At 37.3% G+C, this 19,092-nt stretch overlaps 1 protein-coding gene across 1 annotated transcript in view; it reads left to right on the plus strand.

The window, feature by feature from the left end:
- The window catches only part of N (neurogenic locus Notch protein), a 135,872-nt gene that overhangs the window by 57,565 nt on the left and 59,215 nt on the right, over positions 1-19,092 (plus strand). The window contains exon 5 of the mRNA XM_018446296.1: positions 4,761-4,943. Within this exon, the coding sequence (XP_018301798.1) occupies positions 4,761-4,943 (183 nt within the window). The remainder of the gene's footprint in view (positions 1-4,760; positions 4,944-19,092) is intronic.

Here is a 19,092-nt window from a genome sequence, read left to right on the forward strand (position 1 = left end):
GCGTCAGCAATTTACCAAACTCAAACGTGGTTTTCGCCGCATTCTTTATACACCGCGCATTAATATCGTCGGTGATTAGCCTGGACTTCGGGCCCACCTCATCTCATTTATCCCCCTTTTTTCTTCTCCTGGCCGTTTGATACCACAAGTCATTAAACCCTGTAGAGCGGCTTGTCTTTCCTTCCACCCTTCTACACTCCTCATCCGTCTCTTCGTCTGACGATTGCCCTGGGCACTCGGAGATTCTGAATGCTGATAAAACGACAGGGCTCTTTGCTCCGGATGGTAAGAAATTCTCAAGGATTAGTTTATTAATGGCCATCGGGCGTAATTATCGGCTGCTCGGCGTCAAGGTGAATATTTCGATGATCGTTCCGCCCAGTGGCTGTGCTGTTCTCGCAATCGTGATCTACATAGTTCTTTTTTCTGGCCTCGGTACGTTCACTTATCGTCTACCGATGCTCGCGGTCACACTTATACTTGAAGTAATAATTTAAATAAACATCTGAACTTTTGTGATTTGTAACGAGGCCATCTCTTGTTTCGGAATTGAGAAAATAAGAAAGTAACATATACGATAAGTTAGAGAAATCCGATCTTCTTGCTTATATTCTTTTTCTTCTCTTCGCACAGTAATCTCTTAATCATCTCAGTTTTCGGAGCGGAATTTTGTTTGGAAGATGGAAGGTCCATTTAATGGGTTTATTAAGTCGACTAATATAGCAGATTTCAATATAATTACAATTACCCTCCTCTCACTTAAAGCCGTTATCTTTTTATTTATTGTATGGACAGTTTAATTAATGCTAAAAATGAAATTCTTCTAGGGACATATTATTTTCTTGTACTTAAAAAACATCTAACATAGAAAGTATTTGTTTTTATTATGTATTCACACACACACATACACGTATACATATTTCTTTTTATAAAATATTTTGTACCCGTGTAACTTATTTTGTTGAATCATATCTTGTTTCATCTCGACTAGTATAATGTTTCTTTATTTATAATTTATACAATCGTCACTTTCCTCCTTTCTACCAGTTTATAAATATTTACCTCGAATTTCTGAAAATCTCAGACAAGATTTTACAACGCGAGATCACCGCAAGCAAGACGGTCAGCCTCGTTTGGTGTTGAATTACACCGCAGTCTGCTTCGAAGAACTTGAAAGCCTTCATCGTGTGAAGATGACACCGATTAGGACATCAGAAAATTTTTTACATTCTTTTTGAAAACGGAAATTAAAAACAGAATTTGATTTAGCAGATATATGAATATAATATTCGCTGTATTCCTTTTATTTGCATTGTGTATTTTTTATTTAAAAAATTGTGTATTATATCTTTTCATTTTTGAACAATGGAATCAATCGCTCTTTTGTTTAGCATAATATACATGTAATAATAGTGGCATAATGACTGCACGCAAATGTAAATACAGCAACGCGTAACGAAACCTTCCTTCACGGTTGTTCTTTATTTTTGTTTGCTCGTGCTTGCTTTTTTGTGTCGACATTAAGCGGCTCCTGCCCAGGAAAAAAATCGTGCGCTACTGCCTGTTAGCTAAACAAAGGCTCATTGTTACATCGAAATTTGGTTGATAGCATTTGAAAAAATCTCGACTAGTAATACATAAATTATATCGAAAGTCTTGTTTCTCGACAAGCATAAATTGCCATATTAAAATATTAAACATTGATAATCTTAACTGTCTTCCTAAAGATTTCTTCTACTTTTTCTCTTTTACATTTATATATAAAACGTTTATATACAAAAAATATAAAATAGACATCTTTGGTTAAATTTTTATAAAAAATCCATAATTGCGAAGAACTTTCATATTCGATAATTACTATAAGTAGGTACCTATGTATGTATAAAATTTTTAATTTTTTTGATCCTATTACATAATCTCTCACGTACATCGACTACTTAATAATCACGTTATGCGGTCTGTTATTAAAAAATGTGATGCACAGAAAATTAAAATTATCTCGACGTTACCAAAGTTGCAGTTGCAGTGCAAAAAACGCAAATCACGAAAACAGCGATTCGGCAACGTAGTTGACGCGCGACGACAGCGCGCCAGGTATAATGAGATTTTGCCGGAAGTCGCGTCGAAGGAGGAGCGAAGAAGGTGAAGTGAGCCCCCGAGTCGGCGTTGTCCGTCCACAACAGAAGCGCAGTTTCCTTGGAGGGGCGTCCCCGCGGTGCGGGGCCTCCAACGAATCTAATTAAACGCTAAATTGTTATTTTAAGTTTAATAACAACCATAATGATCTCGCGCCCGAGCTGGGGCTCTGTTATTATCTAGATTGCATATTTTCTGGTAGATTAAGTTCCTTAAGCGAAGGGAGCTGCGCGCTCCTGGCAAGAGAGTAAGAAGTCTCTTCGGATGAGCTTGATGCAACCGAGAGCGGAGAATCTTGCCTGGTGGCGGTGCAACACCAATTGCAAACTGTATCTCGCGGCATATGCAACCGGGCCAATTATGCCGTGTTGTTGCTTCGGAGAACCTGGGAAATATATTCAACTTACGTAAAATCGAAACGAGGATTTTAAGAATTTTATACACTGAAAGAAAAGATGGCTGCTGCAACAATTAGATGATAAAATATAGCACAGCATTTTTAATTGGCAGCCAATTTTTGGTTTAGCCTTTCAAAAAATACTATGCCATATTCAGCCAATTTTTTCTTTTAGTGTATTAATTGTCAGTGTAATTAATCCTATATAAAAATATTGAAAAATTGAAAATTTTATTTATCACTGAAAGTCATAACGCAACATTAAAATTATTTGCAAAATGTTATATTAATACGAAACATTTATGCCGTAAAAAGATTCGAGTTATTTCATTGACGACGATAGCGAAATAATATTGCAAATGTTAATGGCTCGGTGAATGAATCTCACCGCTGCTTTCGAGCACCTACATACATGTGATGGCTTTTTAACGCTAATTCTGTAGCTCTCGCGAGCATGGTACGTGGCATTCTCGGAGAACGATTCGTCATCTCTCCTACCGTCACGTCATCCGACGGTGAACACGGTGCAGCAATGCATTTCTTACTGTCGCGAGTAAACGTACGTACGTTTCTTCCCGTCTCTCGCACCATTTCCCTCGGTTCTCCCTTTCATCGCCCTCCGTTACACGACGGCAATTACACCATTGCGTTGGATCGGAAAAACCATTGGCGAAATACATGAGTGCGGTATGCGACCGTGGCAAAAATAAACGCCTCTTTACAAACTCGTGCGTACAACTATATTGACAAGAAAAGCTGATATATGCCGCGACACTTGCAATTAATCGTGTGCGTTGCTCCTCGAACTAGAATGGAATTATTTAAAAAAACATCTGAATCCGTTGACTTTATGTTTGGCAAAGTGAGAGCTATGATCAATAAATATACACTCTATATATGAATCTGTATACATTTATCTATATAACTACACATTTATCTATACAGCTATATGTATTTGTATCTATTTCATTTGTCCTTATTTTAGAGTTTGTTGTGTATGTTTTAAAAAAACATTAATGTTATTTAATAATATAAATTGTATATATATAATAACATGTATTATATAATATACCATTATTATTTCTGTAGCAACGTCAATAATTTTGTATGGTAAAAATCATACATATATAATCATTATTAATATCAATTTTAAAATTCTATCGTATAAATAAAGTCTAAATAAATAAAATCTATTATATAAAATCATCATATAAATAATGTACAACATAGTAAGTAAAATGAATTTCTCATATAACAGAAGTGTAAATTCCATTGTATAGAAAAGAGAAAGATAGAAAGAGAAGATTTCTAATGAAGCTCTCATTTGGCAAGACACACCGAGTAGGCACAACTGTGCCCTGTGTAGCAATTATCTCATTGCAATTAGAGAGGGCTACGTATCTCCGAGAAAAGAGGGTTCCGCGGGCAAAATGCGATCTCCTTTAAACAAACTGTCGTCGTCAGTGCTTCAAGAATGTTCTACCAGCATCCTTCTTATGGTCGAGTTAACCAGATATAGGAAGTGTTCTCCTCTCTCTTCTCCCGCTCTAATGGCGGCATCTAAAAAGTGGCGAGTTTGCCAATTAAGGAACACTATCCGCGGCATACGATCGCTTGTAGCTGGTCCAGCGGTAGAAATGCGCTATATCGAGTCGACTCTTAAAGCCATATTCAGATATTAATTATTATGCGAGCCGTGTGCGCCGCTTTGCCACGATTTAAATCATCAGTAAGAACGATCGGCACGTAAAGTCGTCCCGGTATTTTACTCGCGTGCCGCCTTCCCTTTTCTCTGCACCGCAAAAGAACGGGAAAAAGTTTCACTCAAAATGGTATCGCGTAAATATTGTCCCAATACCGAAACCGGATGAACTTTCACCGAAGAACCCCCCCGGAGAACAGTGACGCGGCTTCCTTTGGAATTTCGTAGCGTCAATTATCCACCATATATAGAAGTAGAACGGAATGTGTTACACACAGAGTTCTGCTTTGTATTAAGCGTTAAATGACTGTACAAAATTTTTGCGTTGCGAAGTATTTCTTTTTTACTTTTTTTTACTTTATGTAACTTGAAATCCGAAATTACTTTTCTTATCAAAATAATCTATTCTTAAAATATATTAGATTATTAAATAAATTTTAAATAATCTAATATTTGTATTTTCATCTTTTTATATATATTTTGATTGTCTTTAAATTGACGTCTTTCTTTTCTTACTTATTGCAGGTTCTCCTTGCGAACACGATGGTATTTGCGTGAACACGCCCGGATCCTTCGCCTGCAATTGCACGCAAGGATTTACGGGTCCGCGATGCGAGACGAATGTGAACGAGTGCGAGTCGCATCCGTGTCAGAATGACGGTTCCTGCCTGGACGATCCTGGGACCTTTCGATGCGTCTGCATGCCTGGTAAGTACGTCGCTCTCTATAATTCATCTCACGGTATTTGCGGATGATTACGTGTCCCTTTGACGTCGCGTCCCGCACTTTTCTCTCTCGAGAACAGCGATACATCTCTTCGCACGTCCTGCACATCCCAAAAGGGACACCGCATAATTCCCTTCACTTCCTCGCGTGACCATGAACGTGACGCGTCGCGTTTGGAAACACACTTCGGTCGCTTTTATGATGGCAATTTCTTTTGGAACTGTTGTACCGTTTATGTTTCGCGCAAGTATAACTTGTACATATCGATCACTGTGTTACACGTATTTCGTTCCGCATGCTCTTTGATCGTTTCATATAAAGTTTGTCGTGAAAGTTGTAATTACTTTCGGAAGTGCTCGCTTCCCTCCCGAACATGGATCATTTATTTTCGTGGTCGAAACGACGATGCGTTTTTATGTTTTCGCGTGAGACGTTTCTTACAAAAGTGAAGTAGTTCCTTCCGTTGGAAAGTTTATCTTTCCTTATATAGTAATAGTCGCGTCATTATCTCGATAAAGTAAGTAACCAGCTAAAAGTGTAGATAATCAATTTTGAATCCTAGAAACTGAACAATATTAATAGTAATAAAATGATTAAGAAAACTTCTTGTTAATTTCAATTGCCTAGAACGAGACTTAAACACATTCGCTTTTTCAATTAAGTTTCGAATTATATAAAGATGCGTTAACAATTTTTATTTCAAGGTATTAATATTTTTTGCAACTAATGCCTGTGTCTACCAATTTAATTTAATTTTAGTGTCGGTTCAACTGACTCTTTTTCTAATTGTAAGTCTTCCTCTTTTCTCTTCTAGTTCTACGAATTAAAAACAGATGAAGAGTAAGTTCAACTGAGAGGCCGTGTTCGTATATTACTGCATCAGTTGTCAATACAGTATAGTAGATATACGTAACGGGAATTATAGATTTTCAGTACTGGCAGTCAACTGGCAGTAATGTACGAACATGGCCTGAGATTAAAATTAATCTGCATTGATAGAAACGAGCATAAGACTGAAGGTTTGTTCGCGTTGCATACTCCAACATGTTCCAATATGCTCCTTCCATAGCTTTTACTCATTCCAACGCGCTTGATAGAGTGAGTAGGAACTATGGTGGAGTAGGAGCATGTTGGAGCATGTTGGAGCTTGCGACGCGAACAAACCTTGAGATGCATTTTCGCGAGAAATCTAGGAGATATGCGAGATTCGAGACGCGCGAAAAGACGCGATCCGCCGCGCGCGATAGACGACCGGTTGCCGCCACGTAGCACGGAGGACCTCGGGCCCCGAGGCCCGCACTATGTCGTCTGTAAATTCTTCCGAGATGACAGTGCGCCGCGGCTTGCATTATCTGATACACAAGAGCTGTGGCGGGAGGGCAGCGACCGGCAACTCGTTTGCTGTTTTAACGTCGGCGCGCGTAAGTCAGCCTTAATTGTTTGACACTGGTGGAATGACGCGATCTATCCCTTGATCCGTTAGGAGATCGGTCCCTTTAAGGGCTTGAACGTAAAGCCGCGAGAGATCGCACGATCGATAATCGATATCGACAGGGAATGCACGCGCGTTATCGCCGAGATCATAGAATCGCACAAACGACGGAGAATGCCTCTGGTTTTCTTAAGTCCGTATTTATTTATGATCACAAGTACGAATTCCCTTTTTAAGAAAATCGATGGTGATTATAGGGGGGACATAAATATTCATGGATTAAATGATAGTCAAAGATGAACGTCGTTATTCGCATGTCATTTCCGGTCGTTAAATTGAAATTGTTTTAATATTGTAAGTTTTTGTAGTTACATTGTATAGAATGTTTGGAAAAGCGTAAAAATTGAACTACATAATTTATTGTTGGTAAAGTTTCAAGCGAAAACACTTTAATTATAAAGTGTACAGGCCATGGCACACACCTTCCGTAACAGTAATCATAAGACGTACTGTAAGAATCAGCCAATTAGAATTAAGAGTTCAAAAGAATTCTCGACTGTGATTGGCTGATTCTTACAGTACGTCTTATGATTACTGTTACGGAAGATGTGTGCCATGACCTTAATATATAGTTCTGCGCGAAATTATAATTATATATATACCATTTTAATCAACTTTCAATATTATTAGGTATAAATTACAAATATTATTAGGTATGAATTACAAATACACTGATGAGTAATGATATTACACAATGTAGTCAATATAAAATGATTGTCTATTATAACATATGCAATACATGCTTAGTTTTTAAAATACAAAAATAGCTAAAAATAGTAAAGCGTTAGAAAATAAATAGTTCAATTTGCTGGCAAAGCATTTCTCTTCTTCTTAGTTCTGCGGTTTTTAATGTGGAAAAGATCAAGATTAATTTTACACAGAAATTAAATATCTATTCTGGGGTACCACCGACCGATGGCAATTGGTTCAGTAGTAGTGGTAGCAATTGTAACAACGCGAGTGCCTCGCGCACTCGCGAGCTCCCGCGGTGCGACAAACGAAGCGTTAAACGCGATGAACGAAAAGTCGAGATGCCAAAGTAGCGGTGATTGATTATGACCGTTTGAATACGTATCCCCTTTATTCTCATATTCCTTTTGCGTTAATTAATAACATTGATTTATAATTCGTGCAATTTTTGGTGAAAAGAAATCCTTTATCGTCCTTGTTGTGAATTACTCTGGAGATAAATCTGTGGGATAAATTGTCGAAAAAGATATTGTCTAATTAAGGAAACATGTCTTATTATAATATTCTTTAGCTTCGACCAAGTTTTACTGAGGGATATAATCATTTTCATGTTTAATATCCGAAGATATTTTATTATTTATTATTTATTTTCAGTACTACAATAAAATCTTAATATAGTAAAATTTGACAATTTTAAATGCCTTTTTTAGTATTAGTATTAATATCTTGAGAGTTATTCAATACCCGTACTCATGTTTTATTACACAAAATTGTGTAACAACAAAATATTAGAGTTGCACTACTTATTTACTGTTTATATTGAGAATTGTTATATTAAAGAACACAATCGAATGAAATTTCTTCAACGTCGAAGAGGAGTCGTGCTCTGAAAAGATTGGGCGGAGAGGAAATCGAGAGTTCAAAAAAGTGAGATAACAAAAAATTAGGGACTCTTTCTCGAATAGACTCTGGCAAGGTTGAAGGGTGGGATGGACGAGGAAAGGGGCGAGCATAAAATATGATAGCGGGATTCGCGAAATATGAGACCGAGACGACGGGATCCGTTGCCCCGGGCCCCCATGAGCCTCCATGCGGACACAAAGGCTTATCTTGTCCCTCGGCTTACTCCGCCATTTTGATACTCCACCTCCGCCTTCCCACTTCTTCCTTCTTCTTTCACCTCGTCCTGCGCCTCCTTGGGCTCATTCTCGTCTTTTTCGTCTCTTCTTGTGTCGACCCTTCGTCGAGCCTTACGTCGTGCCTTCCTTTCTTGTCGGGACCCGCTGTCCCGTAAAAGGATCCGCTAAGTAGCGCTAAGAGGTTCGAGGAAAGAGGATCCTCGGGCATTCAGAATTTTGCACGACGGACCCGCAGCATCGGTGTTTTGCACGTATTATATCTGGCCTTTGTAATTGTTGGCGTGGCTCCTCCGCATCTCTGTTTCGCGTTGCGCGCGTAATGAGAGAAGCTGTTCTTCTCCATCGAGAGGAGAAATTAGATCTGGATCACGACCGTTGCGAGAGATATCGTTATTCTTCTGAATCAATGCGACCAAGACGCTCTGATGCTGAACGCTCGACAAATTGTTGATTATCCGTGATATTCTTTGAAACGAAAAAAGTCAAATTTACGCTCTTAAATAGCAAGCTCGAGTTAAATCTTAGGAATAGAATCTCAATTAAATTTCTATTTTAATAAAAATATTAGTTATATATTTATATTATTGATATATATTATTAATATTTATATTATTAACATTTTAAAACAATATTCTTCATAATGTTCTCGTTTTGCTCCAGTATTTAATTTGTTTGTGAGCTGTAATAGATATTATATCTTTAATAATTAATCATTTTTATTATCAATTATTATACATGATTGTATTACAAATCGGAATCTTGCCAAATATACGCAGATACATTATATTACGGATATCACAGGAGGTATTCGCCGTATTATGCTCTCACGTACACAAAGTGAGTTTATGATCATCCGCGTATATAATAAAGAGGAGGAGTAGCATGAGATCTTTCAGTGTCATTGACGTACGAGGGCAATTACGACGCTATTGCGTTTTCTACCGGGCGATCTGATAGTACTGGCTCTCTTCTTGGCTGATGAATGCTCGTGCGATGCGCACTTCGTAGGCTGCAGTTCTGAAAAATGTGGATTAATAAATCGGTAGCGCGGCGCGAGCGATATGCCGCGAATTACATCAACTCGCTATTAAACAACACAGAAATATAATGAGTCGGTCCTTTCAACCGACGGTTGTTAAATTGCATACACGACTGTCTGTGTCGACTATCATTATGCAATAACGACGTGAGGTTCTCTGAATTGCAACTGGTTTGCTTGATATTTTAACGAGAAAGACTTGAGTGACCTTACTAAGTAAGTTACTTCTTGCTCCAGACCTCAACATAGTTTAATAAGTCTTATCGATCATAATAAAACAGCATGAGACTATTATTTCTTAAAATTTAATATATGTAAAATATTGCAATGGGTACGAATTAATATCAATAGGGACGATTATTATTGAAATATTTAATTATTCAATTTAAGAACGGGGCATTTATATCGCAAAGATATATAGCACTATGTTTAATTGAACTTAAAATTTTAGCAATAGTCTCTCTTGTGCATGCAGTTCACAATTCTGCCGTAAGTCAGACTCATCTACTCTTGGAGTGTTCTAGTTGCTCGACCGTAGTTTGTGCGAATAAAGATGACATAAAGTCAGCGTCGCGCGGGAAGGCATTACAAATCGCCGCGCAAACACTCTAACACACAATGTGAAACAATGTTATCCGCCATGCCATCACGCGTTCATACACTTCCAGGTGTTCACACGGAACAGGAATTCGCGAGACGGGTAGTCTTCTTCCTCAGATAGTGCGTACTTCTTAAGATCCTCAAAGGTATCTACTTAAAGGCGTCAGTTTCCACTTTTCGCTATGACTTGCCGAGATTAAAACAATTGCGTTTTCATTCGCGTTTCTCAGACCTCGCCCTTTGTATCAGTGATCTAGAGATGATCGATCGTACAGATACCATTAAAAAAGGTGTAAAAAGTAAATTCGGCCGCGGGGCCGAATCGTAATCGAGACATATTTTACTGTCACACGCATCTGTGAGTTTTTCTTTTTCCTCTGGACTCTGTCTCTCGTTCTCGTGCCATTCCTTTTACGACGCGCATCGCGAAAGATTTGTTACCCCTGGATCAAGAGGGAGATATCTCAATATTCGCAGCTTGATACACCCAACGTGTACACTGATGCGCGTACGTATATACGTACGCACATATATACACTGCGCTGTATGCTCGAAGGAGTTCTGCCATCGGACACACGCGCGGGGATTTGTGATACATTATTAAAGATATAGATTGCTACGATCCAGTAGCCTTGCATTGTGCAAGAGGCACAATGGCCGCCATGTTCTGTTATCTTTCAACCCTTATTTCACGTTACTCTCTCTTCTCGTGATCTCTTTATCTCTCGCAACAAGATTTAAGGGGATTCCAAAGCCGTCTGTATTACCGACTAAACCATAATTTTTGTATAATAAATACTTTTTTCTCTTTCACATATTCAAAAATCCTTTCTCAGGATTAAAGTATACACATTAATACTTGTTTATGAGGTGGAATTTATGCCAAGAACGACAAAAAATTTCGAAATTGAAATCTTAAGAAAATTTTTTGTCGTTCTTGGCATAAATTCCACCTCATAAACAAGTATTAATGTGTATACTTTAATCCTGAGAAAGGATTTTTGAATATGTGAAAGAGAAAAAAGTATTTATTATACAAAAATTATGGTTTAGTCGGTAATACAGACGGCTTTAGGATCCCCTTAACCACACTTCTTCTCTTGACTTTCTAAGAGAGTTAGAACTTCAACTTTCACGAATTGCGACGTGCAATAGATATCTTCAACGAAGAACTCCGTTTACAATAGGGAGAGATTTATTGATTAGTTGCAAAAATGAATATTATTTAAACGTACTGATTTTATATATATAATTTTTTAATATAATTAAAGTTATCTTAGTCACCATTTTATTACAGATTTCATATTTATTGAATTGTATTGTATTTGTAAAATGCTTATTACTTGCGATATTTTTATATGTATATACACCGGTGAGATTGGATAGGAGACTGGTGTATTTTGAGAACAATGCTAAAATTATCTTTGACTGCAACCATTTCAATCGACATATTCAGTCTCGCGTTTGAGAACCTCGCGTGATTGTTAATTTGAGGCTTGCTTGCGAGAGATCACCTTTGGCGAGGTTTGGACTAATTAAGTGAGCATAGTTCGCTTCGCGAAATGAAGTATTCATGCATTGTTTCTTTTCGATCGGCAAGAAAGACAGCAAGTTAGTTGTCGAAGCAGAGGTGGATGCACCAACTGTCAGGAGTGACGGCACCCTCCCGGGCGAAGGAGACGCGCGCATTTATTGTCCAGATCTCTTTCGAATGCTCTTTTCACGGACATCGCGATTTCCTTTTTCTTCCGCGTCCCTCCGCGCGCATGTTCGATTCTTCGGTCACTTCATCATTCCACCGTCGAAAGACGTCGATGCCATTTTTATCGCGCAGCTTGAGGAACAATACATGCTGCGATCTTAGGACGTTGCCCTGCCGAATAATGTCTGATTTATGCCTGCAGGAACCTAATTCTGAACATTGAAGATTTTCCTTGCGTCCCTAATTTATATTAGTTTGTATTAATAATAATTAAAAACTTATATTAATAAATATGTAATTATATTATTTGTATAAACAACGAGAAAATCATTCATCGTTAGTTTAGTTATATATATATATATTTTATTATTTTTTATATACTCGATAAATTGTATTTTTAATAAAAGACAACAAAAGCTTTCGTAAGTATCGACTTCGCAATACAGAATTGTTGACGTATTTACGGTTACATAAATACGGTGCCGTTACTGAAAAGCGTTGAGGAGGCCCACCAAGATTCTATCTGAGCTTACCCAACACGCCCGTTAAGTCTTCCGGCGGACTTTATCCGCTTGATCTGCGCTCACAAGTTCTTTCTTCAGTTCCTCATCCCCTCGCCACTAGTCTGTCTTCTTCTACGATTGTACTTCCTTTGTTCGCTTCTATCACTCGTTCTTCTTCGTCCAGTTTCGTCAAAATTAGACGGAGAAGTTTCAGAAAGAATCAGAAAGCATCTAAATGGTCCAGATAATTGACCCTTTATGCGGTAAAGCTAGAGAAACGAGATAAATTTTAAAGGTGGAATTTTTTTACCACGAAAAGAGTGAGATAAGAAAGAAGAAATTTTTCTCTGAAACATCCGTGATTATTACAAGTCTGATTATCATGATCGATAATGCCACTTTTCAAAATGTTCATTTAAAAAGTTTATTTATAAAGATATTACATTACTATTTAAGTAAGAAGGAAATTATTTTCTAATAATGAATAGGCTGTTGTAAACGGTTTATTTTTTGAATTTTCTATCGATTTTACTAAACTTATGTGTATATAATTTAACATTTTACATGACTTAACACAAGATCCAAGTTCTACTATAAAATAGCTAAGTTAACAAAACACACACACGAAACGAAACAAAAGGTTAGAAGTGACGCGAGAAGAGGGAAAGATCGCGAAGTAAGAATGTCTCGAGCCGTTTCGTTACTAACAAGCCGGATTGTCTCTCAGCAAGACGCCATATGCCATTCTGCGCATCTTCTTCGTCCGGGCATCAGTCACTCTTGCAATCGTCATCAGGAACCTTGACGACGTCATAGAATCGTACATACGTGTGCGTGCGTGCATGCCTGCGTACGTGCATATGGTCCAACGATGCCTTGTGTTTTGCCTCGGAGCACTCGTGATATATGGCCGCCATGAACGAGACGGACACACCGCGCCTTCTGGGTAACGTGTCTCTTCTGCATGTTCCTCCGCTCGTTACTTCCTACGTTTTTTTTCCACTCGACAGTGCACTACCGGCAGGAGTTCTTAGACGGAGGAAAAAGTTCGAAATGAATACTGGCCTTATAAGTGAGACGAATAGCGTTCAAAAGTGGCATCAATAAAATTATTCTTCCTGGAACATATAGGCAACATTTCCTATATTTTATATATATATATAATAAAAGATATTCCTTATTAATATGGTATGATTATATTAATATATTTATATTTTTTAATGATATTTTTGTTAATATAAATTGTATTAATAAATTTATATCTGAAAAATTAAATTTTTAAAAATAACATTATCACATACGTAGGTATCTTTTTTATTGTATTCAACGGTTTTATTATATCCATTGATATCGCATTTACCAAAATTCGTTTCACTTGACATATGATATTTTATATCTTGTATAAGAGAGAGAATTGTTCAAGCATCCTTATTTAAATTTACAGAACTGGTCCTTGTTCTGGGTTCGCTATTATATGTTAGCGATGAACACGTGTTTGAATACATTTCTTGCGAGCATTCGCGCGCGTTGGAATCTCAACTTTTCGACGAAGCGCGCTTTTCGCTGGCTCCATTCGAAACCAACGCATCATTGTGACGAGGAAATTGGTCTTCGCGAGTCGACGAACCGCGGCCAATGGAATTACGTCCGTTCTGACGCTGACAAAGGGCAGCCTGATTTCTATGGGACGAATTCCCTTCGCCGGTGACTGTGCCGGCTCTTTCGTTCGCGTTTGTCCCCTCCTCATTCCCCCCTGTCGTGGAAATAGCCAATTTAAAGGTACAACGGGATCGACATGCGTGCGTACGTGCGTTCGTGCGTGTGCAAGAAAGTGCGCGGAGTCGCATACAAATGCAGCTTTAAATGCAGTCCCTAGGCCCCGTCAATGGTACCATTCCGCATGGAAGATGGTTTCTTTTGCACCGCTTTCAGCGTAGGTCGCGTCGGCTCGACCTCTCTTCCCGCCTTCGTCGAGGAGAGTCGCGATCGTAAACCGGAGCTGGCAACGAATCCAGAACGAATCGGGAGTGCTTTCGATGTCTTTGACGAAGGGGAAGTCAATTCGGGATGACTTCGAATGAATCGCGAAAGAGAAGCGAGAGTTCAATCAGAAAGCGTTATTGTTCTGTTTTGCATTTTTAATATATTGTAACTGCACAATTGTTTCCAATTATTCTGTAAAAATACTTTAACTAATCAAGAATTCAATTTTTGAAGTTCAAGAACTGTTTCCCCCCCCCCAATTATCCACCCAATTTTCGTATATTTCCGTTAATGCGACTGAAGATGATGTAAAGCCCGATCTACATAATGCATCATCTACGATACACGGAGTAAGAAATTGACCAATCACAGTCGAACGTAAGAAGAATAATCGACTGTGATTGGTCAATTTGTTATTCTTATTTCTTAAATCAAGCTTACTTCGCATATTGTAGACGACGCAGAACGCGAGTCGCAGGTCGCAAGTTTGTTGTGCAAATTTTAAAAGTAACGCTTCGAGATTGACCGACGCAACAAGCTTGCAACTAAAGCTCTAGATATATCAAAGTAGCGCAAAGGTCCTCCATTTTCAACTTATTAACCGTACCATATACAAATAATATCTACTAAGCGCTTATTGGACTACAGACAACTAAATCGAAAATGGCGGTCGAAATAGCCAATAGGAAAGTTGTCAGCATTTCGGCTCAGATAAAAGGATTGCGCTACTTTAGTATATCTATAGAGCTTTACTTGCAACCTGCGACTCGCGTTCTGCGTCTTATGTAGATCGGACTTAACACTAGTTTCTCGTCTGTTCTGCGGTCACGGCGCAAAGTTTAACGCAGGCGCTCCGTTCAAGCCGGATTCGCAGGATACGAAGGCGAAGGTACAACGACACTGGACACATTGTTCTGTCCCACGGTGTTATTTATCTCAAACTGTCGCCAAGTTCTACGCCTATCGTGGCACTCCGGCGTGTATCGCAAAACAATAAAAAAGAAGAAGAAGAAAACCTGGAAGACGGAGGAGAAAAAAAATTATAAAATCGCAGAACAAACAGGATTCTGCATCCCTGAGACTGCACTTCGTGATACGCTGTCTTTGTGCGGAAACGACGTTCGTATGAACGAATCGCAATAATCGCTACTTCAAGTATCAATTTTTAATCTGGCATAAGAGAAAATTTTCGAAAAGTAAATCTTTCTATAAATTTGCATATTATAAAAAATTATATTTTTCTGCTATAAAAAAATTAATTTAAAAATTCTTAATTAATAAGAGTTGGCGGAATAAAGAAATAACACACATTTATGTTCCAAAACTTTCTTCAATTCAATGAATCACGTTATACCTTTATAGAATATTAATATTAGACAACTTCAAAATATTTTGATTTTTATAAAAAGCACGAAATAAACTTTACTCGATACATCACACTCGCTGTAACAACGTACAGTTCAACTACAAGTCAAGGGTACGGCATCTAATTTACTGTCGTCCGTAGAGGTCAGAGTCATTGATATTCCACGGATCGGTGGATCGAACAGGAATCGCGGCCTCGGTCGGGATCTCCACGTCCATCCGGGATCGATAATTTTCTTCCGCGGGGAACACGATGTATGGCCCTGTACCGTCGACGGCATCGATCCGTCTGATCCGCCGCTATATCGATGTACCGTTATCCTGTGCAGCAAACGGGCGTGTGACGGCAAAAGAGGCGGGAGACAATCCTAGATTCCCGCTGATAACAGCAGAATGACGAGTGATATCTGATAGAAAAGAGCATTTGACGGATAGACAAGCCGGTATAAACATATATATATATATATATATATATATATGTACATGTATCCACCAGAAAGCTCGTTCTGCTACCGAAGAGATAGAGTAGAGATAAAACAATATTGGCACTGACTTCGTCGTTCCTCTACATCTTCTGTTCGATTAGTTTATTTGCTTCGATTCTCAACCATGGCATTTAGTGGAGTTGCGATAAATTTATGTTTAAATCTGAAAATAGCACACCTCTGGATATATAAAATTTGAGATTAGTATTATTGCAACGATTCCTCATTTTCGTATAAACTGTCGAGTTCGCTGAGATTAATTTTGACCGAAACAATCTTTTGATCGTTTCTTCTTAATATTATCCCGCGTTGATAAGAATCGATCTGATCGAACGGAAAGAACTTGGGCGGAGATACTGTCGTTATCGCAGCAAGGAAATTAATTTGGATCCCAAAATGAACCATCGCTTTATTGGCGGAAGTTAATTACCGTAACCAAAGTTCTCTCCTTGCCAATTCTTCTCTTCTCTTATTCTTTTTTTTATCACCTTTGGTTCCGCCTTCTTATGCCGTTCCCTATTAAAGACGTGTGCAAATTGGCGCTTTCTTATTTTGCTGATCGAAGGACAATTTTCACAAATATTTGATTGTACAGATGCCGTTATGTTTTGCTAAGTTTTGTCATCAATATATTATGCCGTGTCTGATTACGAAAGTATTTTGTAAATTAATTTAAAATATAATAAGTCTAACTTCAGTGCATATTGCATTGCTTGAGACCAAGTATTATCCTTGAAAATATATGGATACATATTTGTTTCATGTTTTCTTTTAAGGAACTGATATATTTGATATCAGTATTAGTTTTCTCATAAATTATATTAATATAATTTGATAATTTTTGAACACTTTTATAATATTTACGCAATTTATTTAACTTTAATTACTCGACACTGTTTATGTCATGAATTAATTTTTTGTTTTAAATTTTATATATTTATTCATATATTTTTTATGCATTTATATATTTCTTTAATTTAACGTTGTTAAAACGAATGTAATTTATAAGTAAAGAGTTTTATTTTAATCGCAAGATTTTTTTACGGCTATTTTCTCTCGATTATTTCGATTCTTCGACAAATCGTTCTTCACTTTTTGTTCTGAGTATCCAATTCGTTTGGGAACGTATCGGAAGCATATCGATCCGATTTTCGTTATAATAAGAGCAAGCATAAGACAATAGAGGAAGGACTGAGAAACAAGGAAAGGATGTACGAAATCGTGTAACGTTGTAAATCTCCTTGCCTCATCTTACCAATTCCGAGCTTTCGATTCGCTTATGAGAAAACCTTTAGCACAGACCGTGTTTCATTACTCATAACGTTACCATAAGACAATAATACTAATTATAATTGAACTGAGAAAAAATTAGATTTATTCTCGCTGGCTATCTTTTTTGTCTATTTTTGTCTATTATTGTTAAAAATGTTCCGTTCCGCCTTAATCAAAAACAGAGTGTGTTTTATTACAATTGCGATCGTTTCGAAACTTTGCCAAGATCGTTTTACGAGGAAGCATCATTATTCTTGTTTAATAAAAATTGTTTTATGGACTCTTTTAATTAAAAAATTTATTTGGACCTGCGTAATAAAATTCTTACTTTATACTATAAGTAATGTAGGAACTTTTTAAAAACATTATCTTAAATTTATGGTCATATTTAGTGTGTGTCTCGGTAATATATAATGCATAAGATCTTAATTTTTGATCGGTAATTTCATCGAGTTTTATTAATGCCGGTGGGGGATTAATGGGCGAGCAAATTACAATCGGAGACGAGCTTGGAGCCCATTGCTACATATGTCGAATGATCGATGGTATCGTAGTATTTATTATTCATTACCGTTAAGACAGACATACCTACACTCGTAGCCTGGTCGGCGAGTAATTAAAATGATTAATGCCTTTCTTAATTGTCGAACTGAGAGACAGAAAGGATCGTAATCTTAGCCGGTGCGACTGTAAAAGTCCGAATTTTATTGCGCTCGCTCAGGATTTCTCTACGTTTTATTCGCACGTGTTACATCTCGTGGCAAAAGTATAACGACAACATATTATATAAATATAAAGAGAGAAAAGTAAAAGCGCGAACTTAATTCACGTGCGAGCCGGAAGATCAGTTATTTTAAAGCAATTTTTCCGACTTAATATCATGGATTGCGCATCGCAAAGCACGTAAACGCATTTTGCTAATGTTTTATTGATAAACGTACATACGGTCGTAATAATGCGAGTAATAATGTTAAAATTTACTTTTACACAACGGTGTGTAATATCCAGGGGATTAACATACCGATGCACCACATTAATCTTTTATTGGCTGACCAAACCATTCCGCTCATAATGAAAGGTCGACCCTCAACAAGGTGACGCATTGCTGTTATCGACATATTGATAGCTCCTTTTTTCTCTACTCGAATACCAATAAAGTTATAGATTGCTGAGTCGACTAGTATTGAAAGAGAAAGAAAGACACCTTTCGCGTTTCTTCGCCATAAATCGTTCTTCTCTATCGCGTTATTTTCATCCGATCTCACACCAACTCGTTCTACTAATTGCACTGTTTTATAATTTACTTTTGACATTAGATATTTAATACGCACATAACTTACGTACTTAAGTACTCGTAAGTACTTAATGTTGTGTGTATTAATCAGCAACAACTGTGGAAATTGAAATGGGTTGGTCTAATAAAATGTTGAAGCTAAGTGGGGTTGTAAAATATTGAATCTCGTTCATTAAATAGCTTTAAATTGGATTTATATTGATACGAAGTGCAATTTCAGTTAATTAAGAAGAAGTCTCGTTATTTATGTTCGAATTTTTATTTTTGATGTTATATCGTATCTAGAAAATATTATAATTTATCACGTACCCTCATATATAGATATATATATATTTACCTGTTAGATTTTTAAAACTTTTATTGATTCTAAAAATTTACTGGAGTTATTCTATACCTACTACTTATTTATAAATGTAAATATGAACTTTAATTTAACATCGCTATTTCGAACTCTATGTATATATTTTTCTTTTATTAATATATTTGTTGCGACATGTCTATTCACGTAAAAAAATTTAAAACGTCATTTAGCATGGAAGTTACGAAATATGTAATACTGATTCAGAA

The sequence above is a fragment of the Mycetomoellerius zeteki genome, unplaced genomic scaffold (genome assembly GCF_001594055.1).
Source record: "Mycetomoellerius zeteki isolate Tzet28-1 unplaced genomic scaffold, Tzet1.0 scaffold179, whole genome shotgun sequence".
Lineage (NCBI taxonomy): Eukaryota > Metazoa > Arthropoda > Insecta > Hymenoptera > Formicidae > Mycetomoellerius > Mycetomoellerius zeteki.